The sequence below is a fragment of the Semicossyphus pulcher genome, unplaced genomic scaffold (genome assembly GCF_022749685.1).
Source record: "Semicossyphus pulcher isolate SPU_LCO1_2020_fin unplaced genomic scaffold, fSemPul1.0.p SCAF_10, whole genome shotgun sequence".
Taxonomy (NCBI): domain Eukaryota; kingdom Metazoa; phylum Chordata; class Actinopteri; order Labriformes; family Labridae; genus Semicossyphus; species Semicossyphus pulcher.
In genome coordinates this window covers 24,759,982-24,785,748 of record NW_027211604.1, presented here as the reverse complement: position 1 = coordinate 24,785,748, position 25,767 = coordinate 24,759,982, and the positions used below count along the sequence as shown (strand labels likewise).

General features: G+C 40.5%; 2 protein-coding genes across 2 annotated transcripts in view; one reads left to right on the top strand and one right to left on the bottom strand.

The window, feature by feature from the left end:
* The window catches only part of LOC138597770 (peripheral-type benzodiazepine receptor-associated protein 1-like), a 66,609-nt gene extending 59,450 nt beyond the window's left edge, over nucleotides 1–7,159 (top strand). Inside the window, exons 26-33 of the mRNA XM_069669276.1 lie at nucleotides 112–254; nucleotides 360–528; nucleotides 1,232–1,300; nucleotides 1,913–1,960; nucleotides 3,871–3,989; nucleotides 4,086–4,157; nucleotides 4,649–4,768; nucleotides 5,279–7,159. Coding sequence (XP_069525377.1) covers nucleotides 112–254; nucleotides 360–528; nucleotides 1,232–1,300; nucleotides 1,913–1,960; nucleotides 3,871–3,989; nucleotides 4,086–4,157; nucleotides 4,649–4,768; nucleotides 5,279–5,617 — 1,079 coding nt within the window. The 3' untranslated portion in view covers nucleotides 5,618–7,159. The remainder of the gene's footprint in view (nucleotides 1–111; nucleotides 255–359; nucleotides 529–1,231; nucleotides 1,301–1,912; nucleotides 1,961–3,870; nucleotides 3,990–4,085; nucleotides 4,158–4,648; nucleotides 4,769–5,278) is intronic.
* A 13,036-nt stretch (nucleotides 7,160–20,195) lies between these two features.
* supt4h1 (SPT4 homolog, DSIF elongation factor subunit) lies at nucleotides 20,196–21,963 on the bottom strand. The gene is made up of 5 exons (XM_069675652.1): nucleotides 21,801–21,963; nucleotides 21,217–21,323; nucleotides 21,076–21,131; nucleotides 20,561–20,614; nucleotides 20,196–20,420 (listed from the first exon to the last, which is right to left on the bottom strand). Exons 1-5 carry the CDS (start codon nucleotides 21,867–21,869, stop codon nucleotides 20,353–20,355), a joined length of 354 nt encoding a protein of 117 aa, XP_069531753.1. The 5' UTR covers nucleotides 21,870–21,963; the 3' UTR covers nucleotides 20,196–20,352.
* Nucleotides 21,964–25,767: the final 3,804 nt, after the last annotated feature.

The following is a 25,767-nucleotide window of genomic DNA, read 5'->3' as shown; positions in this document are numbered from 1 at the left end:
TAAAACACATCATCATGTGTATCATTTCTCTATATCAGTCCTGTGTCGTGTGTTCCTGGTTATGGGCTGCAATGAAGTATTGTGAGCTTGTGTCTGTATGTGTGTCAGTAGGTGGTGTTGAACCACCAAAGATGAAAGCAGACAGCGACATACGCATCTTCGTGGCCCTCTTCCCTTATGATCCTGCCACAATGTCGCCTAATCCCGATGCTGCTGAGGAAGAGCTGCCCTTCACTGAAGGACAGATCATCAAAGTACGTCCCCACACTGCTCCGACACTCTTGAATAGCCCTGACAGCCACACAGTGTTACATTTGTGAAAGAATCCAACAGATACAGTTTGACTGTCCTGTCCTCAGGTTTACGGAGATAAAGACCCGGATGGTTTCTACAGAGGAGAGTCTGGTGGCCGTCTGGGCTTTGTGCCGTGTAACATGGTGTCTGAGATCCAGGTGGAGGACGAGGAGACCCGGCAGCAGCTGCTGCAGCAGGGCTTCCTGTCCACAGCGGCCTCCATGGAGAAAATAGGTAGGTGGAACTGTCAGTCAGGGTTGCAGCAGCTGCCTGGAGACAGACCAAATGACACACAGTGGGTTCTTAAATATGTTCTCTCTCAGAGGAAATATTTACATTTTGACATATTTTGTCGTAGGTGTAAAATGTAATGTTTGACTCATGAAATCATTGCTGTTCATGTTGAAGTGTGAAGTGAAAATAGCAGCACAAGTGTGGCAAAATCCATTTACTTCAAATAAGGCTGGTTTATAAAGAGACACAAAGCTGAGCAGGTCTCTGAGGTGTGTTGACCCTTTGATCCATCAGGAAACATAAAGAAAACTAAAATCAAAGTCACATGTTTTCGTGGGTTCTTGTTCCTTGTGTTGCTATGAAAGGATTCCTAACCATCTATTCTCTCTACATATAATCATTCACTGCATTTTCATGCAGGTGAAACACAAACTGAAGTCAAAGTGTTTGCCTGCAGCGTGTCACACTTTGCTTCTGTTTCCTGCGCTCTACCCAGAGCGGTGCATACAGATGGTTTAACCTTTTCACTTCCACGTGTTCTCACTGCTGTGTCTGCTGCTCACTGGTTGTCATTTTATAAATTGCTCTTCACTGGCTTCTCATTGTCTTCTTTGTCTGGTCTGCTTCTCTCAAATATATTCCACCTCTGTGTTCCCTTTGGTTTCATTTTTTTTTGGTTCTTCCTTTTTAAAACTCCATAAAGGCACTCGCACACACGCACAGCTTCCTCGTCGCCCTGTTCCACCGCCGAAACCGAGACGATCCAAGAAAGGTGTGTCTCGCTGCAGATTGTGGCTTCTCGTCTCCCCTCTTTATTCTTCTCTCCGGTTTGCTTCTCTTTCTTTCATTTTTCAGCTTCTGCTCTTTCAGTTGCTGCTTCTCACTCAGCGACCAGAGGGGATTTTTAGGTTAGCCTCTGTGGTTATGAAAGCAAACAGCTACTAAGCGTTATGGTGAAATATGCCTGCTATGAATACTGTACACTTCTCTACAGAAGCTTCATATTCTATGTGAAGACCTAGGGTCACACTTTGTTCCTTATTGCTCTCAGGCTTCACAAATATCATCATGCACATACATGAGTGCTGAGTCAGTCCTGTCAGCTCTCAGTGGATACTCATGTAACTCATTGCAGCCATAGCAGCAGAATGTGGCACTATGTTGCTTATTGACTGAGTGAAAGAAAAGTCCTTGTGCCAGTATTCTGCTTCAATGTCACCAATGCATTACATGATCACCTAAAGTCCACCTGAAGCATCCATCCCCTCTGATCTCCATCTGTGACTCTGTGCGTGATGACTGAGACGTGTTGTGTCTTCAGACAGGGTTATTCTCTTTTCATTTGGTGCTTATGCTTTTTGTCCCCACACCGTCTCTCTTCCAGTGGAGTCGTCCGCACTCTGGGAGGAGAGTTTAGACTCTTCCAGCCAAGGTTTGTAGTTAGTCTTTGACTCTCAGTTTGCACCTGCATGACCAGATGACTGCTTCAATGTCCGCTGGAGGACAGCATGTGTTTACTCACAATACTATGCATTTATTTGACCTCTTTTTTTAATCCTACATAGTCACACAGCGGCCATTTTCCAGTGAAATCTGTTTGGTTTGAAGCTCAAGTGTTGTTATAATGTCTTTCTTCTGTGTTGCAGTTAAACATGGGTAATCTTTATTTCATCCATCCATTTTCTTCAGCTTATCCGGGGTCGGGGTGCAGTGGCAGCAGGTTAAGCAACTGAAAATACAGGGAATCATTATTCAGTCATTATTATTTCACAGCTTTCAGCAGATGAAAAGACAATATACATTAAAAAACAACTATATTTTAAGGTAAAACAACATATTTGTTTACCAATTAGCTACTGTTAGACTAATGTTAGCATTTAACCACATCCTTGCTAACACATTCTTGTGATAGTGTTTAACAATAGGATAGGAAAGGCTTAAATTAAGTCTAAAATTGTGTTACCACAGTCATGTAGTTAAAAGCCCCCCTCCAGTGAGAATCCAGAGTTTAACCTTGTAAACATCTCCATGTGGTGTTCTTCATGTGCTACAAGACATATCAGGGACAACATCAGCAGTCATCTCCATGGCTGGGCCTGTCTGCTTTTAAACTGCAGTGTACTAAGGACAGGCTGAACAACATGTTTTCAGATTGGCAGGTTTGAGTCATCGACGCTATGCATATCATTATGTGTAACCGATGGAAACCACCTCAGTGATGCTCGAGCCAGCTGTAACCATCGTCGTTACTTTTGCAAACTCCGTGCTGATTGCTAACGTTAACGTTACTACTACTGATTATTACATTTCAAGCGAGCAAAGTTTCAACAAGTCGCCACTAAACGATGGCAGAGACGTGATTTGTTTTCACCACAGAGGGGGCGGATGGACATTAGCATAGTGGGCGGGGCCTATGCAGATTCAGGAATTTTTAATCAGGGAGAAGGAGGAGACGCCTTGGGAGGATTTTTAAGGTAATTAAACGTATTTTGCAGAAAAAACATGTCAGACACCATTTATTGTTTCAAGCAGAGCATTTATACGTCTTAAAACTGGATTTATACGTCTTAAGACTGGAGCTGCTCTATAAAAAATGCAAAAATTCTCTTGCCACACTCATGTAATAGACTAAACATTAATGTAAGCTAAGAAATGGTTGATGCTAACGTTAGCTGTTTTCTAACAGTATCTATTTGGTTATCAAATGTGTTGTTTGAACTTGAAATACAGCCAGATGTCCCTTTAGACTTTTGCAATTTATATGTTTTCCGTTGATAACTCACAACAGCTACCGGCTCTGAGCGTGATGTAAGTGGAAAATGGTCACTGTGTGGATATGGTGTAGCGTGTGGATAACACCAGGGCTCACCTACATTCATCCTCTTTAGGGACTGTTTGATTGTGTTGATACTGAGAGTATCCTGAATCAAAGTATGAAATCTAATTTCTTTGTTATCCAGTTCTTCATTAACCTCCAGTAATGCATGTCAAACCGTCCCTCCTCCTAACTCACAGTTTAAGTGGCATCTTTCTCTCATCAAATAATTTATTTTCCCTTTATTTTACTAACAGCGTTCAAGGTTAGGTTCAGTCTTCATCCACTGCATATGTTTGCTCTGATTAGTGTTAAAATAATAATCCTAACTTCCTCCGGTCCTGCTGTTTTCTGTTTCCCTGCAGTGGTGTGACTCTTCCTCAGCTCAGCATGGCGCTGAACGAGTCACACATGCAGACACGACGAGCTGCATGCAGACGAGCTGATTGGAATTGCAGACACGCGTCACTCCTTTAATTATCCGGATGTCACACTAAACTTTTGGCCCCTCTCTGTTTGATTGACAGATCCCAGCCAGGCTGCTGCCCCTGCTGCAGCTGTGGGAAACCCCACCCCTGGAGCTCGCAGGATGGTGGCCATCTTTGATTACGATCCTCGGGAGAGCTCCCCTAACACTGACATAGAGGTTAGAAATGAGCATGCATAATATATTTTTTACAATGCATTGTAATGTATGTGTAGTGTTTGCTCATTATCTGCCTCATTTTTCTGACTGCTTCAGGCGGAGCTGACCTTCAGTGCAGGAGACGTCATACATGTGTTTGGTGACATGGACGAGGATGGCTTCTTCTACGTAAGTATTAGCATAAGTTATATTTCACCATATGATAAAATGAAATAAGACTTTTACAATACAATTAGGAAGTGGGGGAAACGGAAGGATTACTGTATACAGCTTTTGTACAACATCTACATTTAAATTGACTACAGGTATAGGAATCTATAATAAGTACTTTAAACATGCTATTTAAAAATTTTTTTTTTTTTTATATATCACAGACACATAAAACGTTATAAAATACAATGTATAATACATAAACAGTGTAGAGTAATAATCCAATACTACGAAAATGGTGCAAAAAAATTCTAAGAATACTTTTATATAATAGGCCACTTTTATTTTCATGATTGATTCATCTTTATATTATTGTCTCCATTAAGCTTTGGTCTATGGAACATTATTATACTGTGGAAAATGTGCTTATTTTGTATCCCAATGTAACAGTTCTGTCCAAATCTGTTGTTAACAGGCTCCCTCATGTCTGTGTTGTATTTCTCTAACAGGGAGACTTGAACGGACAAAGAGGTTTAGTGCCGTCCAACTTCCTGCAGGCCGTACCGGAGGACGCTCCGGCAGAGCTCCTCTCTGCTCAGCCTGCACCAGAGCCCAAGAGAGAAGCACAGGTAGCTCAGCATGCACTGCTATATATGGAACTACTGATTATGTGTCATTTTTCTTTTTTAAAGTCGTTTTTTTTTCATCCCTTTCAAGTGTTGCTGTTGTTTTCTGTTCTGTTTCTTTAACTCTGCCTTGTCACATTTCTTTTGCCCCGCCGTTTCCTGCATGGCCTTTTGCAGAAACAAAAACGAACTGTTCACTTTGAGACTTGATCGTAAGTGTTTTTCAACGGGACTACTGCAGCTCAGTGTTCAAAGTAGCATCCCCCATTCACTTCCTGTTTATGTTCTCTCCCCTACACTTTAACTGTTGCTATACCCAGCTCCTGATGACCTTCCTTCAGTTTACACAGGTTAAAAAGTTGAGATCTCAAAGCCACGTCCCGTCCTTCGTGTGTGTGCTTGTGTTTCCCTTTAATTCTAAGCATTAAAAGCCTTTAGATGTTGTATTTTAGGCATCAAGAACAAAACATTTTCATCATGCTTGTTCTAAAAGTTTGACTGTCTTCCTTAAAGGGGACCTGCACGTCGCCTAAAGAGCCACCAGACCCTGGGCCCTCAGCACCAGAAGAGGTTCTGCCCACCCAAACAGATCCTCCTTTCCCTGACCCGACAGAGGACACAGAGCCACAACCCAAACTGGCAACCCCTACTTCAAGCTCCACATCAAACCCTGCTCCTCGTCCAGCTCTTCCAGGTCCGGCTGCAGCGGAGGCCTGCAGCCCCCCTCCAGCCCCCCTCCCTGCAGACGGCCCCACACAGACAGACTGCTCTGCACAAGGGAAGAAAAAGAAAGGCTTTTTCTCCAAAGGCAAGAAGCTGTTCAAAAAGCTGGGATCCAGCAAGAAAGACTGAGAGTCAGGACGTCTGACTCTGAATACTCGCGTCACATTGAAAGCACTTTTTCTTCACTGTTAGTCTCAGATGGTAGTCTGTGCAGTTAGTGGCTGTAAATCTAATAACTGATGCTTTAGAAATAATACATTCGCCTTAGAGCACTGCTAGACCCGCTGGTTCATGTAGAGAACTTTAAAACATCAACACACAGCTTACAGCAGCATTACAGCATGTAGACGCGCATGTTGAGGTGTGCAAACTCACAGATATATTCTCTAAATACTTCCTAATAATACAAGCATTTACAAACTCAGTAGAGGCTTTAGCGCTCAATATGAGACACTCTGGTATGTTTCAGTGGATCAGGTTGATTTAGAGCGGTGTGTTAGAGAACGGTATGAAGCAGCAGAGCAGACACGGCTAATGAAACATTAGCTTTAACGTTCATGTACTGGTGCCACTTTATTTATCTGCAGCATCTCTTCCTCTGTGGGACTTTAACAAATGCACTAACCATCCAGAGTGGATGTTTTTTAAATATCTGTCTGCTCGTCCCTCATGTGTTTCTCGTCTTTAAGAGTATTTATACACTACTTTGTATAGTTATTTATTTGTATCAGACTCCTGCCCGTACCGTGGCCACGTTGCATGAAGTGACATCAGGGCAGGGTGTAGTCATGTAGAGCTGTCTGAGACAGTCACCATCCTCTTTGATATGTGTAGGTTAGATCTGAAGTATGAGCTTTGAGGTTAACAGTCGAGACTGTTGAACGGTTTAATGTAAAGAATGTGAAGGCCTGACCTTCTTTGGGTGTTTAGGTGTGATTGTTTAGTACGTCTGCCTGTGTACGTGTGTGTGTGACTCGGCCCAGTCCGCTGGTGAGACTGAAAACAGATGCCTTCTTAGACATTTAACGGGAACTCTTGATGTTTGTGACAGAGGTTAGAATGGGCCTGAGGATTGAATCCGACATGTTTTCTGTCTGTATGGTGAGATAGAGACCCGCAGTGTGTGCTAAGCTAACCGAGTATCCGGTGTTCAGACGGCTACTATGTAATCATTATTTTATTATTATTTATATATTTTTTTATTAATTGTTTGGTCCATAAAAGCAACATCAAGTAACAGTGAAAGATGCTCCTCAGAGTTTCCCACAGCCCACAGCGATCCCATCAAATGTCTCTTCAGTTCAAAACACAAGTAGATTTAATTTGGGTGATGTGAGAGACGATCGGAAATTCTGACTTTAAGTACTTTTAAAAAAAAGAAACTGAGCAACATGAAAAAGTGAATAATGTTTCATTTTAATTTTGAGGATAATGATGTAAGTTTTGGGTGTGAGCATGTAAACAGGAAGTGAATTCAGGGAGTAATCTTTAGGCTACAACTTAAACACCATCGGGGCCATTAAAAGCCGAATTAGCTGTAGGCGTATGGCAAGCCCTTTGAACGTGTAATCAATAGGGCTGACTTGTAGCAAATTAGTTTGAACTAGTCAAAATGTTCATTTAAGATATTTGTAAAACAATTTTTAACAATGTTACAAATATTTGTAGAAATTAGATATCTTCAATTTAATTATAGATATCTTATAGTCAACTTGGAATTATAACATAACTGAGTGATAGATATCAGAGTTTGAACAGAAGTCAGCGGTAAAAGTTGACTAGTTGTAATTAAGTTACAGATATCTACACTGAACATTATAGATATGTTGGCTTCAAACTAGTCAAAAAGCAATTGTTGATATTTACAAGTATTATTACTGCTACTGATTCAATGTTAAAGAGGCTTGCCATAATTGGCAGCTCCTGTGGTCAGTGTACTGATGGGAGTACAGCTGAAGAGAAGTTAAAAACATGACTCTGTTCGGTTCCTTCGTGGATCTCTGGTTTCCTTGCGACAAACATCAGAGATCATGATGAGCCATGGACTAATTGTTTTAATGGTTGCAGCTCTAACTAATTTAGACTCCAAAATCAAATGATAGAAAATATTCTAGTTTGACTTCATATCAAGATAAGAGTGAAGCAACGTCGTCAAAGCTGTTACCACAGCAGTTAGCAGCCTGATGCTAAACATCCAGTGTTATAGCCTCTGGGGTTCAGTTGTGTTTGAACGTAACATGATGCATGTTTTACACATAATTACACAACATTCAGTACAATTGTATTTAATGTGAGCAGTTGTCAGACGTGGGACGGCCGGCCTGTGGCTCTGCTGTCAGACTCTGCACGAACCTTTTCTTTGTAATCATGGAAAGAATCACCTGGTGGTGAGCAGACAGAGACAGGCTGAAGAGTGTCAGAACATCTCTCTCAGCAGTGTGGTTGTGAGAAGTCTTTTTGTGTGTCCACATGTTTACATCAAATTGTAGACTGTTTATGAAGCTAATAACGACATCTTTATAGCGTAGTGATAGAACCATCCTGTATCTACAGGTACCAGTATTCAGTTTCTGTGTGAGTGTGTGGACCCGACCTGAGCGCTCAGTTACAACATGCAGTGATTTTTCACTTCATCAGTGCGACATGGGACTGTGTGCGTAACTTCTCAGGTTTTCTTGTAGTTTCTTATTAACATTGAGCCACCTGTTGACTCTGGTGGTAAGACAACACTGCAGAATATGCCAAAATCTTAGGTGCTTTCACCTGTTACCATAGCAACGAGAGACCAAGCACGGGGGGCAGTCGGCTGACTAGTCCGGGTTGAAGATCAGAACTGTTTTTCACACCATTTGTAGAAGTAGTCACACCTGAGGACACGTCGTGAATGTTTAGTTGTCAGTGTTAATAAAGGGAGCATGACGATGCCAAGGATAAAATAGGAGGGCGGGTCGACACAGACACTTTAGATGTGAAGTAGCCGGGACAGAGGCAAGACTGAGGCTGTACTGTATATTTAATTTATTTATATATTCTTTTTGTAAAGGGGGAGTGAATGCTCAAAAGTTGCCGAAATGTACAGCGAATATTTGTACTCATATTGTATTTGACGGCCTTTAATGCACAAGTATTCCTCGACCTGCTGTGTAGTGAGTAGGCGGCTCCGCTGTGGACTGATAGATTCATGTAGGTAGTGTTATCATGTTTAGCCTTACAGGAAGACCTTGTTTAGTCTTAATATGTTGTTTACAGGATGTTTATTGACTGCATGCATACCAATGTTATACCCATGTTCGGCCTTATTTATGTTACTGTCATGTTTCTGTTCTTGTAGGCCGACTCGTCTACAGCCTCCGAGTTGTACGCGGTCGGTGCAGTGAGAGGAGGCAGTAGGAGATGTGTGTATATACTGAACAGTGTTGTGTTATATTTTCTTACAGCGCGGGAAACCTCTTTTTGTTTTTCTTTTCCTGCATTCATTGTTTGAATCCCTTTTTATATATTCATGTTTTTATGAGCCTTTTGGAAGCTCATCTGTAAATATTTTGTTAATATTGTTTTTCAGATCGTTTTGTTCTTTGCATGTCCAGACATTGTGGGTGGAGGAACAGTAACTTAAGATGTAGTGCACAGAGGACTTGAAATTGTGATGGTTTCTTTCAACATGTAACTTTTTACAGGAATAAAGTATGTATATTTTCACAGAAAACACTTTGTGGTGCAAGTGTGTTATAAGAAAACAGTTAACACAAGATTCTTTCTTACTTTCATCTTTATTTCAGATCACACAAGTTACACTTCATACTTTCTTTTTCACTTCTAAAATGGAGGAAGAGATCTGCTCGCTCTGCTCCTCGCCGCACACCGCCCATGTGAACACACTGGAGCAACACTGTGGGTGATGCGTGGCCTTGTGAGACAAAGCAGCTTCCTCCTTTTGTGACTTCCTGCGCGGGCTCCTCGTCGGGTTCCTCTCGTCTCCCTGAAGAAAACAGTACACTCATCCATAAAGTAGGAAACACTACACTTTGGCGAGGAGTTTAGTAGTGCTTTCTACTTTATGGATGACTGCACTGTACATCCACCGCTCCTCTTCTGTCGTTTCCCACTTCTCTCTTCTGCTGCACCTGCACAGACACCAACCCCCCACCCAGACACACACACGTACACCAAACTGAAACCTCTCGACGCTCACCCAACGCTCCAACAGCCCCTGAAAAAGCACACTTCCTGATTTGTCTTTAAACATTTGCATGCTCGGTTTTACAGGCGGTTTGTTCAAATTTAAGTTAACATTTTTGTACAAGACAAAAATCATCCAAAGGACGTCACTTATAAGATTCAAACTGCCCCCTCGGTGCAGCTTCAGAGGCAAAAGTCAGAGTTTGACTGCGTACCAGAGGAAGCGCTATCTTGAGGAAGCCATTTTGGCAGGCATGAGTAAGCTTTTCTGTCTGAGAAACAGAACACTTTGTACGTTTAAAAGTTCAGCTAGAAAAGTCCTGAAATAAGTGCCGAAATCTTAACATTAATAAAAGATCAGAGACAGGTTGGAGTGAAGGCAAAGATCCAGCAGATTCACTGAACAATTACAAACTCAAGTTAGATTTACATCAAAATTTTAAAAATAAAAAAGGTCAGTTTAAAGTACAAAGTCTGTTTGTCCAAAAGCTTCTGAATGGAGGACAGGAAGTTACATTTAAAAATGCAAAGTTTAAAATTTCAATGTTAAAACTTTTCTTATCTAAAATGAATTAACAGATAATTTAAACCAAGTTGTAAAAAATAATCCTAGCATTAAATAGTCCCTGTCGTCCATCATACTTCACCTCACCCTTCCATGTTCTTTCTCTGGTTTTAAGCGACGATGGTCCGGGAGCCTGGCAGGTGTCTTCTGACCGTCCTCGGAGCGGATGAAGAAGAAGAAGAAGAAGTCGTCTCCTTTTGAACCCTCCACAGCCACGTGATGTAACCACAGGAAGAGGTCTAACAGTCACAGCCGCTCTCTTTTCTCTTCTTCCGTCTTAACTCTGAGCCTCCTGCAGACGCCTTTTTAAAACGCTGACAGACGTAGAGAACACTTTTTACCAACCACACGGCTTCATTATGACACAAACTACAAGGGAAACAAAAACTGACAACATTTGAGAGGTTTTAAAGTTGCGTAAAAACACTTCAAACATCCCAGATTTCACTGTAATAATTATATTTTCTCAATCAACTTTAAATCAAATGCTTTTAAGTTTTGAGCTCAGTTTTTCCTCCTGATCTTTGTGTGTTCTGCTTTGATGCTGTGCTGCAACATGATGTCATTAAACTTGTAGACTTTGTGTCCGCAGCACAGAGAAGGGTTTAGTTGGGCCCGCGATGAAGTGGAGACAAATTACAACCCTCCTGTAGTGTTCCCTCCAGGTCAATGTGAACGTCTCTCAGTGCATCTGATTTTTAGAGTTTAATTTAAACCCAGTTTCATGACTTGTATGTGTTAGGCATATTTAGACTGCACATCATCACGTTGTGTTGAAGTGCTACCATCCTGTCTGATCACAGGAAGCTTTGGGTGTGTACATTGAGTACCTGATAAGTAAATTGTTTCCTGCGAGACGACAGTTTCACTGATAATCTGATGTCTGACATCTTCCAAGAATACTTATTCTTAAATGAGTTCATCTTGAGAGAAAAGCGTTGTTTGTTTCTGACTGTAGCAAAGTCTCCACCAGCTCTGATGGTGTGAAGATGGTAGAAGATACCGGAAGGGTTGAGTGCGTAACAAGGCTTTTCTTTAAGTTTGCTGAGAATTCAGAAGCCATTTAGACGGAAATGAGACTGAAAAACACCAAAATCTGTCATTAAAGCAGCGCGTAATGTGACCCAGACAAACAGCGCACACTCATACAGAGCTCACAAGCTCATCACAGTGTTGCAGGTGCAGGAGAAACAATTACAGTGTGTACAAACTGTGACTGTATCCTTTAATCAGAAACTCAAACAGCTCATTTTATATTTAAATTCTCATGTTTAAAATACAACTAAATACATGTGGAGCGACATTAAACCACCACGATCACCGCTGAGTCTCTGTGGCTCTACACTAGTGGAAGGTTTCAATTCCTCCTGACTGTAAATGTCCAACAGACACCGTGTGGTTTCTCATCACTCGAGCTGCAGGCTGACGCCGTGTGGATGGTGGATTAAAGCCACACTGATGAGCTTTACTAATGTGGGAACATCTGCCTGTGAGTTTCACTGACAAACCACTGAGTCCTTTAGTATGTTCGGTACGTTATAAAAGTTCACAGTCCTGAAAACAAATCTTTCTCTGTGCTCCCTCGGTGGGTCACACTGTAATCTGGGTCACTGTCACAATAAAGTTTAGTTTATTCTACAAGCAGAAATGTGCTCTGTATTTCTGATTATGATACATTCCAATTTAAGACTATTTATTTAAAACTATTTACAGTAAAATCAAATAATACAAATCTATATAAATACATAAAAAGCAGGAAAATAATAAAAACAAATTATTTAAGAGGTTTAAAAAAAAGCATTAATTTCCTTTGCTCTTTCTTGACCTCTTTTATAATGTTTCTGTTTGAGTGTTATTTTTTAATTTCTACATATTCTCTCAAGAGCACATTCAGTATGAAGTTAACACAGAGGTAAGCATGCTGGGGCGCTGGTTGGGTAGAGCAGGCGCCGCACATACAGAGGCGAGAGTCCTCGACACGCTGATCACGGCCTCGACTCTGTGATCATTTGTTGCTCATCATCCCCCGCTCTCTACTCTCCACATGTCCTGTCTCTCTTCAGCTGTCCTTTATAATAAAGGCAAAAGACAAAGAAATAATAAAATATATATATACTCTCACCGGCCACTTCATTAGGAACACCTGTACAATCTAAAGCAGTTCAATCCAACATGGATTCTGCTTTATGAAGTTTAGTTTTTGCTGACAGTCTGAAGTGTGTAAATTCAATGATTATCACTGGGGCTGCAGTTAAAGGTGCTGTTGTACTGAACTACATTATACTGAGATGTGTCTAATATTTTGTCCTCCCTATTTACATACATGAGGGGGCCAGAGTATCAGGAACACCTCTGAATATAAAGCAGCTCAGTGCAGCCCCACCAGCAGGTATGAGCCTGACTCTGAATGAACACCTCTGTGACAGCTTAGAGAAGAGTCTGAACATTACAGGCAACCTGACAGCAGATCTTATGGCTGAGCTGGTGTGTTGGAATACATCAGATTTCTCAGGTGTACCTAATGAAGTGGCCGGTGGGTGTGTGTGCATGCCACAATCTACTGATTTTTAGCTTTAACAACTGTACAGCTACATTCAGGTGTGTCGTTCAGCTTCTGGAGGTCTTCTGGATGAGATGGACAGACTGGAGCTTGTGGCTCATCGCTCGTCTTCCCTCAGGTCCGTCGGACAAGCTCTGTGTCGAAGCACTGATGGAACCTTTCATGAACAGAAACATGTTTGGAATCCATCATGTAGAGTAAATGTACCAGCGCCATGATGTATACTGTGTGTACATTTTATGTAAAGTTTGAAATATGACATATGACTTAGTTATGTTTAAACTGCTGCATCACTGTTGAAGTTACTGATGGAGCCAGTGTAAACGGAGGGGTCCGGCTCTGCCACAGGGTCACATGATTCATCTGACTGCTCGTGAGATGATTCTGATACACACATTTAAATGTACACAAGGCACTGCATTGTACTTTAGAAGCTTATTATATTTTCTCAATGAAAATCTTAATGTAAAACTATATAATTGTGATATATGTAGTTAAGTACAGGTTTGTTCGCCCCTCTGGATGTCCAGCAGTGTGTGCAGGCTTTGGATGCTTTCTCACACAGCTCCCTGCTGAGGATTTGAAACAGCACGATGTCTGTTCCTGTGGGGAGGTCGTGTTGGTTAACGGCTGAAAATAAAACCGATCTGCAGTTCACAGCAAGAGAATCAGAGAAAAGACGACACAGTGATGATCAGACATGAGGAAGGGGCCGTCAGCTGGGCTCCTGAGGTTAATGTGAGATCATGTGAAATACATCATGCTGAGCATTCTGGGTATTCAAAGGCAAGGGTCACTATGATGCCCCTATTACAAATGTGACTTTCGCAATTAAAGTCCTGTTGAGAATACTCAGCATATGGCGTCTTAAAGAGCCACTCATATTTTGACCTTTAACCCTTCAATCTCCTGACCCCTGCCCTGTCCTCTCTAATCCCTGCCTGCTGAGTCCCAGACCTCCACCACAGACCTGCTGCACCTGACAGACCTCCTCCAGTGTGTGTGTGTGTGTGTGTGTGTGTGTGTGTGTGTGTGCGCGGGTGGGGAAGTGATCCTCTCTCCCTGCAGAGTGAGCTGAAGCTGGGGCCTTCTCCAGCCCACGCTGCCTCCTGTGATAGACGTTATCTGAGCCGGCAGCCTCTTCCCCTCCCTGCCTGCTGTGTGAGCTCCTCCTGGGCCGCGGCCGGGTGTTGACACCGCACAGACACCCAGAGGCTTAAATCCCCCCACAGAGCAGATTTACTCAAGAGGTTTAATCAGGTCACATTTTGAGGGAGTTGTAATTAACTATAGTCTGTTTGATGTAAGGTTATACTTGTGCTCGCTGCATTAAAGAGGGACGTGAACTCGCTCTTTTTACTGCATTCATGTGACAGCTCGAGGTGCTTTTTAGATCACTCTTTCACATTGAAAAATATCAGCATGTAAAAAATAGCACATGGTTATATTAAAGTGTGATTATTTAGATATGAAACCAGTGATCTGCAACCTGTAATATTTCACAAAAGGCCGTCTCTTCTTTCAGACGGCTCTCAGAGACATTTCTTAACTTCCCACATGGTTTCATTTCACACTTTTTAGCCTTTTTTGGCACCTTTTCAACTCGCCTGGTTCCACATGCACGCTGTCCTTCCTTTAAGATCAATCTAATTTTTTATAAGGTTTCTTGTTTCTGCCTTTATTTGACAGGAAATGTGGGGAGCAGAGAGCGGGGGACGACGTGCACCAAATGATCAGCAGACCAGGAGTCGAACCTGTGGTCGGTGTAGCCTCTGTACACGGGGCGCCCGCTGTGAGCTAAACCAGCGCCTCAGATCAATCACATTGTTAAGTCGGATTCATCATTTTATTAATTTAATAAAGTCTAAAGCTGACAGGAACACACAATACAAGAAAAATGACTCGATCACACGTGAGCATGTACCGCTGCTGAGTGATAATGAAACATTAAAAAAGAACAGATCGTGGTTAGCCAGAGAGAAATACTTTAAATAAAAGTATAAAACACTCATTGTGGAGCTTGTGTGGAGTCCATGACTGCCTGTGAATCAGTAAAAATATTAGGGATGGGACAAAATATCGATACGGCAATATATCGTCATCCTGACTCGTGCAATACAATTATTGATGGTGTCAAATATCCGTATTTTAGTTTACAGATACACAGCGCTCTGAACAGACTTCCCTGTGATTGTGAGTCACTGTGTCACTACGTCAAGACTCCTCGAGGCGGTGCTCATCACATGAATGAGGATAACGTGAACAGAAATATGCTGAAGAAGAAGAAGACAGCGGGATAATGTGGGACAGTGGTGAAAGGAGAGCCAGCCACTGTCAAATCCAAAGTCCACATTTGTTCTTTGGTTCTGTAAACTTAAATCACAGACTGAAAACATGTTCAGTGTCTCAGCTCAGTTTGTGTTGAACCCTGTCACACTGACACCAAATGAATGAATGCTTTAATCCTGCAGGGCACCTTCATCAGACATGGTGATGTGTCATTAAATGATTGTTTTATCAATTATCGCAGAATCACTGTATCGTGATATTATCGTCGTCGTGGGCCGCGTATCGTGAGTTCCCCACCCCTCTTTAATGTCGACATTAATCATTCACAGATTTAAAACGATCCTCCACCAGTGAGAGGATGTGTGAACCCCTGTCAGCACATCTGAACATTATATAATAATGTTATGTTGTATATAAACCACGCCCCTCATTTATCTAACAGTTATTTGGGGACCACTTGGAGGGTCTGAGCCCTGTGTTGCAGCCCACATCAGTATTAAGATCTCTGAGCGTCATGTATGATCATCAAACACACGGAGGATATCTTTATGCTGTTTTGGCTGATGATACTTTTTTAACTCTGCAGAACTTTTAAATCTAAAATGCTTGTGCGTGAGTAAAGGCTGAGAGCTGCTCCCTCCTCGAGTGAACGCCATATTTAACATCCGCTCTATACTCAGCCAAGGGAAACTTTGTTCTGTTTCTCTTCTGCACATGCCAGATGCATCGTGTGTAAAAAGGAATTGAAATCTTAAACATGACGAGCTGCTCTCGCTTCTGTAGCTGCCTTCTAGTCTGGAGGAGAGGAAGTATGTCAGCCTTATGAAACACTCACACAAAGCAGTGTGAGAGTGTGTGTGTCCTGTTGATAATGTCCATCCCCTTTACTTCCCTATCTCCTTCTCTATCCCTGTCACACTGAGCTCATTTGAGTCGAAGCGAGCACCTTGTTCCTTTGTCGCAGATCTCACCGAGCGGCAAACACACCTAAACCTTCAATCAACACCTGATCAAACACTTTCCCTTCAGCTTACAGCCCTGATATTTCCAAATAAGGGCAAAAGCCACGACTGAGAGCACCAATGAGGCCGTGGCAGACAGACGGGCAGGCCCGTGTGTTCACTGTGTGTGAAAACGAAGGGCGTGCTTCATTTCTGTTCGCTCGGATGCTGCTTCAACGTTTGATGTGCAGAGAGAGTGTCGGGGCGGAGCTGGCGGCTTCCTGACAACGCCTGTGGTTGTGGAAGTCTCACAGAAATGAGTCCAGCTCTTGGTTTTGTTTTTAGTTTGCAGCCCTCCTGAAATGACTTGATACACATCGTGCAGTCTGAGGAGACTTAAGTTTAAATCACAGGGGAAGACGGTGACAAAAAGCTCACAAAGTTTTATCTAACATGCAGAAAAGGGTAAAATGGAGATATAATGCAGCTGCACTCGTGTTCGTGCACTCAGCTCAGCTGTGTTGAGTTACAAACCCACATGGATGCACAAACAGACTTGTGGTTAATTCTCATTTGATTATAAACTGCCTCCAACCGCCGAAGGCAGATCTTCAGTTCAGAAAGTCTCTGTGCTGCTTGTGATGGAAAGAATGAGACGTATTTACAGCTGTGCATATTAACAGTGATATCTGATGTGTGTTTATTTTTCAGCTCAGCTTTTGAGTAAGGTGAGTCAGGTTAAAAACTGTAAAGAGTGTGTGTAACGTTTCAGATGAAAGAGGGGACCTTGCTTGTAAAACAGATGATATTGTTCATGAGGTTTTGTATTAAAGATTTAAGAGTTGTCTTGGTTTCTAACTTCTTAAATGTGTGACCTCCAGGCACCTGGCAGACATCATGATGGGTGTCAGGTTATAAAGCAGCCTGTCTGCTTTTATTGAGCTTGCAATCATGTTAAAACACTTTGTTTTAGTAGAAGGGACTTCATACAGCTGCACGTGCGAGGAGATGTTAACAGCCAGACTTGTGTTCCTGTTTGGACTCACAGGAGTGAAGGTGTTCCAGAGCGCTCTTGGGGTCCTCTCCTGTGAGGACAGCAAGGGCAAAGAAAGCTGCTCTCAACTTACACAACATTAAACTGTAAAACCTCTTGAAATGATCGAGGTCACAGGGTCAGTCCCCTCTTTTAGAGGTCGGGGGGCGACCCAGAAATGTGAGCAAAATATCAGGATCTAAAATTAAAAAAGGGAAAGAAGAAGAAAAAACTGTAACAACAATAAAATAACAATAAATAACTGAGCTGAGCTTGTGCGACTGACCCCACTGACCCGGCCTCGAGTTGCCTGGGGAGGCCCGATTCTGGGTGAGCCGCCAGTGGACGGAGCAGCACTTCCCCGGACTTTATAAAAATATGGCTCTAATTGTTGTTGTTGTTGTTGTTGTTGTTTTTACCCATTTTATTATGTCTTACTTTTTTTGTAATCACAATTAATATCAGCAGTAGCACTCATAAATTCACTCATTCATCTAGAAACCGTCTCCCCAGCCAGCCACTTCCCCACCCTCTTTATATGTGATCCATTTTTATATCATTTTTAACAGCCCCTCTCTCCCCTCTATTCCCACCCATCTACATACACAAACGACTTTTATTCTAGAGAACCAATCAAAGTACACACACACACACACACACACCAACATCAAACCATCCTGTTTTTCTCCATGCTCACCGTTGTTGTTTCTATTGTGTTGTTCTGTTTCTCTTTTGTCTTGAGATAACAAAAAACATCAAGAATAAAATAATCTTTAAGAGTACCATGAAGACCAAAAAGCAGGAAATAAAACGATACAAATCACATTTTCCGCAGGCTAAACTTCCTGTTGAGCTGTGTGAGAGTCAGAGCTGGTCAGTCCTGTCTGCACTGCAGCACCACGGCTGACTTTAAATGAGCCTCAGTCCTCTGTTCACACGGTTAACTGTTTCAAGTGGAAACTGCTGCATGAGTGTTTCCACTGAACAACATGACTCCAGCTCCTGTTTTACCTGCTTCTGAGTGGAAACCTTTGGTGACTGATGTATACGAGCCGCTCACACACATCCTGCTGTAGGAGACACCTTCTGAAAGCAGCTAGTGCCCTTTCGTCTAACTGCTTGCATATCTCATAAATTGTGGTTTGGCTTATGACCTAGTTACAGTATATTTGTACCTTATTATACAAACTGTATATATATATAGCTGATATATTATTAAACTGATCTCACATCCTTTGTATTGTCCATCCACCGCCTTCTGTTGTGTCTTGAAGTTCAGACAGCATTCCTGCGTATCAGAGATCTTTGCCTTTTTTCGGCTATTTTCACCGTATCCGTATTTTTACCTCCCTGCTTGGAATAAATTGTCTTTTCTTTATATATTTGTGGTGGCAAAATCGCTCTTATCTGTATCTCACATGTACTGAAGCCCTTGGCGGACATGCATCCATACATTTTATTGGCTGTGTTCGAATCTGATACTAACAACACCCTTTGGCAATAAGTCTCCCCAACATGCCTTCGCCAGGTGCCCGCTCACTGAAACCCTCCTCCAGGAACACAGCAGATCATACTGAGCTCGCTTACACCGGGTTAAAGAGCTCGTAGTGTTCGTGACCTCGATCCTTCAAGTTACAGTGAAATCGCAGAATGCACAGGGCCTCTGGCTACAAACAAATACTGTTTGTACATAAAAAGTAATATAAGCCAACAAAAGAGTGCTGCAGGTGAACAGCACCTGATACACACACACCTGCTCAGGTTGGCAACCTACATACCTAAGATGTTATTACAGGCTGCTGAACAATGGAGCAGAAGTCAGAGCAGAGACGGTAAAAAAAATGATGACAGACAGTGTGGTAGAATCATGCAACTAGATTTACATCACTGAAGTTTGACTTATGTGTCCCCCTGCTGGCCATATTTGGTACTGCACGTAGTTCTGCTTCTCAGTGAAAAGCACCATCTTGTGGGCAACATAAACTAGTACAGGGATGTTTTACAAGCTAATGTCCAAACCACATATTTAAAATGACTGTTTAGTTCCTGTTTCAGATCAGTTGCATGTTCATTAGTGAAAGAGTTCAGTGCTTTCTCTGTGAACTGGAGGATGTGGATATAGGCCAACATGTTTTAATCCTTTGAGTGTAACAGGAATCTATCACTCCTCAGCTACGCGAGCAGCTTAGGGAGTCACAACAGTGGTGCTTTGAGCTAAATGCTAACATGCCTCTGAAGTTTACCTTCTTAGTTTAGCGTGTTAGCATGCTGACTTTGATAATATTAATAGATCATTTGCAGTAAATACAAAGGACAGCTGAGGCTGATGGTAGTGTCATTTGTTTGCAGGCATTTGGCCTAACTTCATGAAAACTGTGACCTAATGATGCTGCTAAATTAAAGGTTACGAACTCAGCAAAGTGGACTGCACAGTAGGTGTCGTAGTGGTTAGCTCTGTCTCACAGCTAGAAGGTTCCTAGTTCGAACCCTGGTGCCCCGGTACTTTCTGTGTGGAGTCTGCATGTTCTCCCTGTACATGCGTGGGTTCCCTCTGGGTAGACCGGCTTCCTCCCACAGTCCAAAGACATGCTTGTTAGGTTCATTGGTGACTCTAAATTGCTCGTATGACAGCCCTGAATAGAGTAAGTGGTATAGATAATGGATGGACTCAGCAAAGTTATTACAATTCATCCTGTAATTAATAAATGTCTGAAACAGAAGTCATGGCAATCCATCCAAGAGTTGAAATCATTTAGTCTGAACCAAAGAAGTGCAACAGTTGCTATGAAATTACCTTTTCCTTGAGATTCACTGTTAATGTGGCAAAAAGAATATTTGTAATGACGTCGAGTCTGCTCTCTCTCTTTATTCCACCAAATTATGTGTTTGTTTGAAGGCTGTTTTTTTTAGAGATACTTCCTGGGAGTTTCTTATGTATAATGTCATCTTTGGCACTAAGACACGCAGCACTGATATTTCTGCTTGGAGACTCACTCAGAGTGATCATTTGGAATGAAATGCAGACTTGCAGTTCATCATGGAGTTGTTTCTTGTTTCTGAATCAGCAAACCCACTGTTTCCAGAGATTGATATGAAAATTACTCACGTTTCTTATAAAACAGAACTTTATTTTTCTCAATTATTCAAAGAAATAACAAACGTCCACTTCTTCTCCCCACATAAGAACCCATACTAATAATTGTAATCGCAACACAAAACACAAATTGAACAGTTGAAAGTAGTTCCAAAAGACATCACAGACATCATCAAATGTAGTCCCACTGGAAGCGGTCAGGTTTACGACTTCACGGCTGTGTCTCTGGATTTGTAGATCACACCTCTGCTCTTCAGCTCTCTCACCACACCTTCAGAAAAGAAGAAAAGAAGAATAACCACCATTAAATGTAATGCTTAATCAGGGATGAATTCCAAACACACCCTTTCTAAGTGTGTGTGTGTGTGTGTTTTTCTTCATATGGTGGCAGTGTAGTTAAATATAGTGTACCTGGAGGTAGTCTGCCGGTCACTGACACTGCATATACACCTGGTTTGAAGTTTCCTGTAGGATGGAGATAAAAAATAGACACAAGTTTAATGACTCAGAATAATTCAAATTAAAATATTTTCAGCAACACGTTTGAACAAGGGCCTGATTAAGATTGCTCTCAATAGCTTTGAGGGTACACTAACTTAATATTTTTAATCAACAAATCACCCTATGTTAAGTCAATAGCATGTTATTGACATCACACAGAGTGATGAACCAGAACAGAGTTTCCACCTCATCTTTTACACTCTTTTACTAAATATTTTTTTGCAGATTTCCTGTGTGGTTGCATTTTAACTCTGACACTTTTATAAGCTAAGCAGCAATAATAAACCCGTTGTGCACTTTCTGCTCAGCAAAGAACAACAGATACACTAAGTTAGAGAATAGCTACAGAAGAAGTAGTCTTAGTAGTTTGTAAATAGTAACCTTGAGTAAACAGGAAATGACATGGTTTAGGCGTACATCCTTACCTATCCTCTGCCATTTAGCTACCCAGCTGTCCTCAGGACTCATCATGGCTATCACACTGTGGACATACAGACAGTATTGCTTTAGCTTTAAGGAAACAAATGCATGTGAAACACTATGTTGTATGTTATATCAACATTTACCCATCAAAGGAGGAACTTGTGCATTCATAAACCATCTCCCGGTTCCCTTTCATCTGAAGATACGACTCACAGTTGTCACAGCCGTCGTATTCAAACTGGTCAATGGTCTAAAAAGCACAAGATTTAAAGGTGAGAGTTGGTAAAACACTGCATGAATCCACCAAATCATAAGAGAGGTAATAAGAGATAAAACATTTTAGGTAAGATACAGACTTATTCTGATACACACACAGGGTTGGTTCTCGAATATTTAGCTGAGTGTACCAAAACTTCTTTTAATCATGGTCAACTTAACCCACTGTTTTGTGAAGATGTATTCTAGTTTGGGTGCTAGCATTTTAAGCTATAGTTAATGTAGCTTGTAGGGTGGCCAAGACATATTACCTTACAATAAATAAGTATAGAAAAACTTCAAACATTCGTTTTGTAGTATTCAGTAAATAAAAATCACCATGAAAGCACTACGTCTATAATGTTTAGCTTTTATATGAGACACACCAGAAGAAAAAATGCTCCGCACTAAGCGGCTACACGTTAGCAGAGAAGCTAGCTTGAGTGTTTTTCACTCTTAATTCAATGTTTACCTTCACTAAAGAACAAAGAAGACAAGCTCGCAGATGGCGGAGGTCTTTAGGGACAGTTTCCAATGCCATTATATTAAGCTCTTAGAGAAACTTCGTCAATAATACAGAAATATCTAACGGATTAATGTTTTGAAGATTTCCTCGTCGCTGGGGAATTACGTCACTGTTTGTGAGGACCCAACTAGGCCCAGAAGAGAGGCGTCCCTCTGTGCGCCTGTATGAAATCTTTTTATCTTCAATCGTTTTATATTTTTATTATCATATATAATATTCATACAAATATGTATACTATCTATACTATAATAACAAATTATACTTACTTATACTATTTATTTTTTATACAGTCTTGAAAAAAAATAGGCACAGCATAATTCCATTTTGTTGTAAGTGTCTATTTAGTCACAAACCTTATTTTTTTTCAATATGTCTTAAAAATCAACACAATACATAATGATTATAATTTATTTGCTCATGCTTACAAGTATTTCAGGCATATCCCTGTATATCCTCACCAGTTAAAAAGGTGGGATTATTCTAAAATAATACAAATGCAAATTAAAGCAAAGACGTGTTATAGTTATAGGGACAGACGGAGGGATTGACACAGAAATTAATGGATAATAGTTGGCTTTATGTTTTTTTTTCTGTGTGTCTAAATTTAAAACCATCAGAGTGTTTTTAAAACATATGCCTATATCTTTAATCCCGGTACATTGGAGCAATTTTAATCCCTTCCTCCTTGAGAGTCCTTCGCAAGATTGTAAAATCCTTTATATTCAATGAACTTTCACTGACTTTATTAAAAAAGTTTATTTATTTAGGTCTTTGTTTCAAAGAAAATTGTGATAACTCAGTATTTTTATACAATAAAGCAATGGCATCCAAATAAATTCCAAATGTATATATTGTACAGGTTGTAAGAAAGTTTCAGATTAAACCTGATCTATAATACAAAACATTGTGTTGTAGATTAAAATGCCCCAAAAGGACCAGCTGCAACCCATTCGATGGTACTGTGTCCTACTGTGAACCTACACCAATAATCTATTCTTTGAGCTTTTATGAACCAATGAGAGCCGATTCCCTTTTCCCCCTTTGGGAAATATGTGTCTGAAGGCCTACAGAGTTTTGATATTATTTACTAACCATATTATTAAGTGGTGTGTTACTTTTTTAAGAAAGGATAGCTATTCTTGACATATAGACAATTCCACTTTTCATCAACATGACACGATATTTCAATCTACTAAAGATAAAGAATCTAGTAGTATCTAATTACATATAGTATCTATGTAATTACTACTAGTTGTTTTTTGTTTTGTTTTCTCTCCCTTTATATTCATCTGTGTCTTCTCTTTTTCTTATTTTATAATTATTTTTATTATTATTATTGCTATTGTTACTATTACTGTTAATGTCGTTTTTGTTATGTCATCTCTTAAAATACAAAAAAGGAATCTAGCATACCTTTTTCTTGCAACAAATAAGAAAGTTCGTAATCGATCAATACAAAAATGGAAGAATGTTTGATATTATTATTTTTATTTATTTATATTTTAATACGATTTTATACCAGTCATAATTTCAAATTGTGGTATTCTGGAAATAGGAATAAATGATTAGCCTATATTACCTATGACTTTAGGTGAAATGTGTACACACACAGTAATAATAGGTCAAAATGTCAATTTGTCTGAATCATGACATTCAGAAGTGGTACTGAATAAAAAGCCGTTTGGAGCCGAAAGGGCCGCATTATATTGCTGAGCTGAATCAATTGAGAGAGCCAATATTTCCCATCATTAAAAAACGGTCCTTTCTTGATGAAACACATTATTAAATCCTGACAGTTGGCAACAGAATCAGTGTCAGACGATGAAACGTGCAGTTACCAACAGTTTCAACGGTCACGAACTTGGAACGGTTCTGAGAACAGAAGAGGATCAGCGGGTCATCTTTGGCGATCCAGGTACGGTTATCACTGCGTTTGCTTTTCATGTTGTGTTACTCAAAAAACACAAGGAAACACGAGAAATTAATGTATGCAAACTATCATAATGTTACTGCGCGTTTTATTTTGTTCAGATACGGAGCAGTTCATGTGTTAACATTAACCTAACGTTCGCCTAACGCTAGCTAACGGCTCATGCCAACGTAACTTGTTCAGTAACGCGAAAAATTAGCATTTTTAGGTCATGAGTACAGCTAGCAATTTACATTTTAATGTTTAAGTTCAGACTATACTTGACGTTAGTTAACATGAAGTTTCATAAATGATGCTTGATTAACTCATGCTTATAAGGCAATTTCGACAGCTACGTATTTTACCTCTGCTTTCTTTCACATCCTCCACTTAGTTAAAATAAACAATTAGCAATCTTAGCTAGGTAAGTTAGCACTTAAACCACCGCAATCTTTTAATTTAATACAAATAAATACATCTGTAATGTTAGAATAGGTAATGCAAAAGCCTCGGGAAATGATTATAACAAACATTGGGTCACAGAATGTATGTTTTAATTAATGTGAATTATGTGGTAATCAGCAGTCAAAGAGCCAGCAGATAGGAGAGTGAATAAGTTCATGACTATATTTGACTTATAATGAATAATAAAATCCAATCCATTCTTCCTTAGCTCTCAGGATACAATTACTCATAAAAACTAGGGATGCACGATATTGGATTTTTTGCCAATATCCAAAATGTCGATATTTTCCAACCCTTTTTACCTATTGTGGATTTCGATACCGATATATTAGGCACATGTCTTTTTTCCACCTAATTGCAGAGAACATCAAGTCTCCCCTGTAGTGGAACTGATATAATGCCAGCTCTTATTGTAGTGGCCCACTGGCAGATGCAGAAATAACATTCAAATGCTTTTTAAAATGTGCACATTCACTGGGCAATATAAGAAAAGTACTTATACTTAAGTTATGTACAAAATGCCATATTTATTTGTATGTAACATTTTCTTTCAAATAAAACTGTAATATTCGTACAACTTAGACAGGCTTGGATGATGAGCTTTGGCCCCTCTTCGCATGACCGATGTTGAGCAACCATTGCAAATAGCAACCTTGCTGTCCGTTTCAGGAGCTCTGAAAAGCTGCCATACCGAACCCAATTTGCACAGAGGCATGCACACTTGCAGCGAGTTAATGTCTTAGCATTACGTAAAGCTTTTTTAGGGAATCATCGACCAATTAGGCAGAATTAAAATGTTGTTTTATTGGTGGAAAATAACAGATCTGCCGATGCCGATAACATGCAGATAATATCCCAAATAAAAACATGACTATGGTATATTTCAGTGCATAGTTTAAATGATTATGTGCCTCAAAATGGCCAAAACAGTCAATCTAAAAATAATAATATTTAATGATATCTGAAAATAATATAAACATTTGCTTACCTACAGGAAAATGATCAGAGCAAAAACATGCAGAAAAATTATTAAAAAATTAGAATGTCAAATCACAATGAAGAAGTAGGCTTATTTGAACAAGATATTAGGATTGCAGGAGCAAGAATACAACTAGGAAAAAAACTGTTATGGCCATTTAATGTAGAAATACCAAGAAGTCATTTGTGTTTTGCAATTTAAAAACATTTTAAAACAAGATATGCACATTTTTATTTCAGTTTTATTCATTGCATGGCTACCTTGGTAGTTTTAGTGTAAAGATGCTTTGTAACTGGTGGATAATTACCTAGCGAGCATTAGCTAACAAATACTTGTCAGTTGGTCTGTTATTCAGATTAGGTAAAGCCTTGTATTCAGGAACTTTAACGTACACTACCTCTGTGTCCAATCCTAGAGAGAAAAGCATGGATGTTGGTGAAAGTGCACTGCCAGATTGCATCAACCCGAATCACTTTCCTGCCAAACTGTGGCGTTTGGTGAACAACCCGGGAAACACTGCTATTCGCTGGGACAGCCTCGGCGAGGGGGTCATCATTAAT

Bases quoted from the DNA above. Each gene is read 5' to 3' on its own strand.
- supt4h1 (XM_069675652.1), bottom strand. From the start codon at position 21,869: ATGGCATTGGAAACTGTCCCTAAAGACCTCCGCCATCTGCGAGCTTGT. The intron at 21,324-21,800 runs GTAAACATTGAA...TGTGCTTTTTAG, and splicing joins TTCTTTGTTCTTTAGTGAAG to ACCATTGACCAGTTTGAATA. The intron at 20,421-20,560 runs GTACACTATATT...TCTTTTCTGAAG, and splicing joins GACCGGCAGACTACCTCCAG to GTGTGGTGAGAGAGCTGAAG.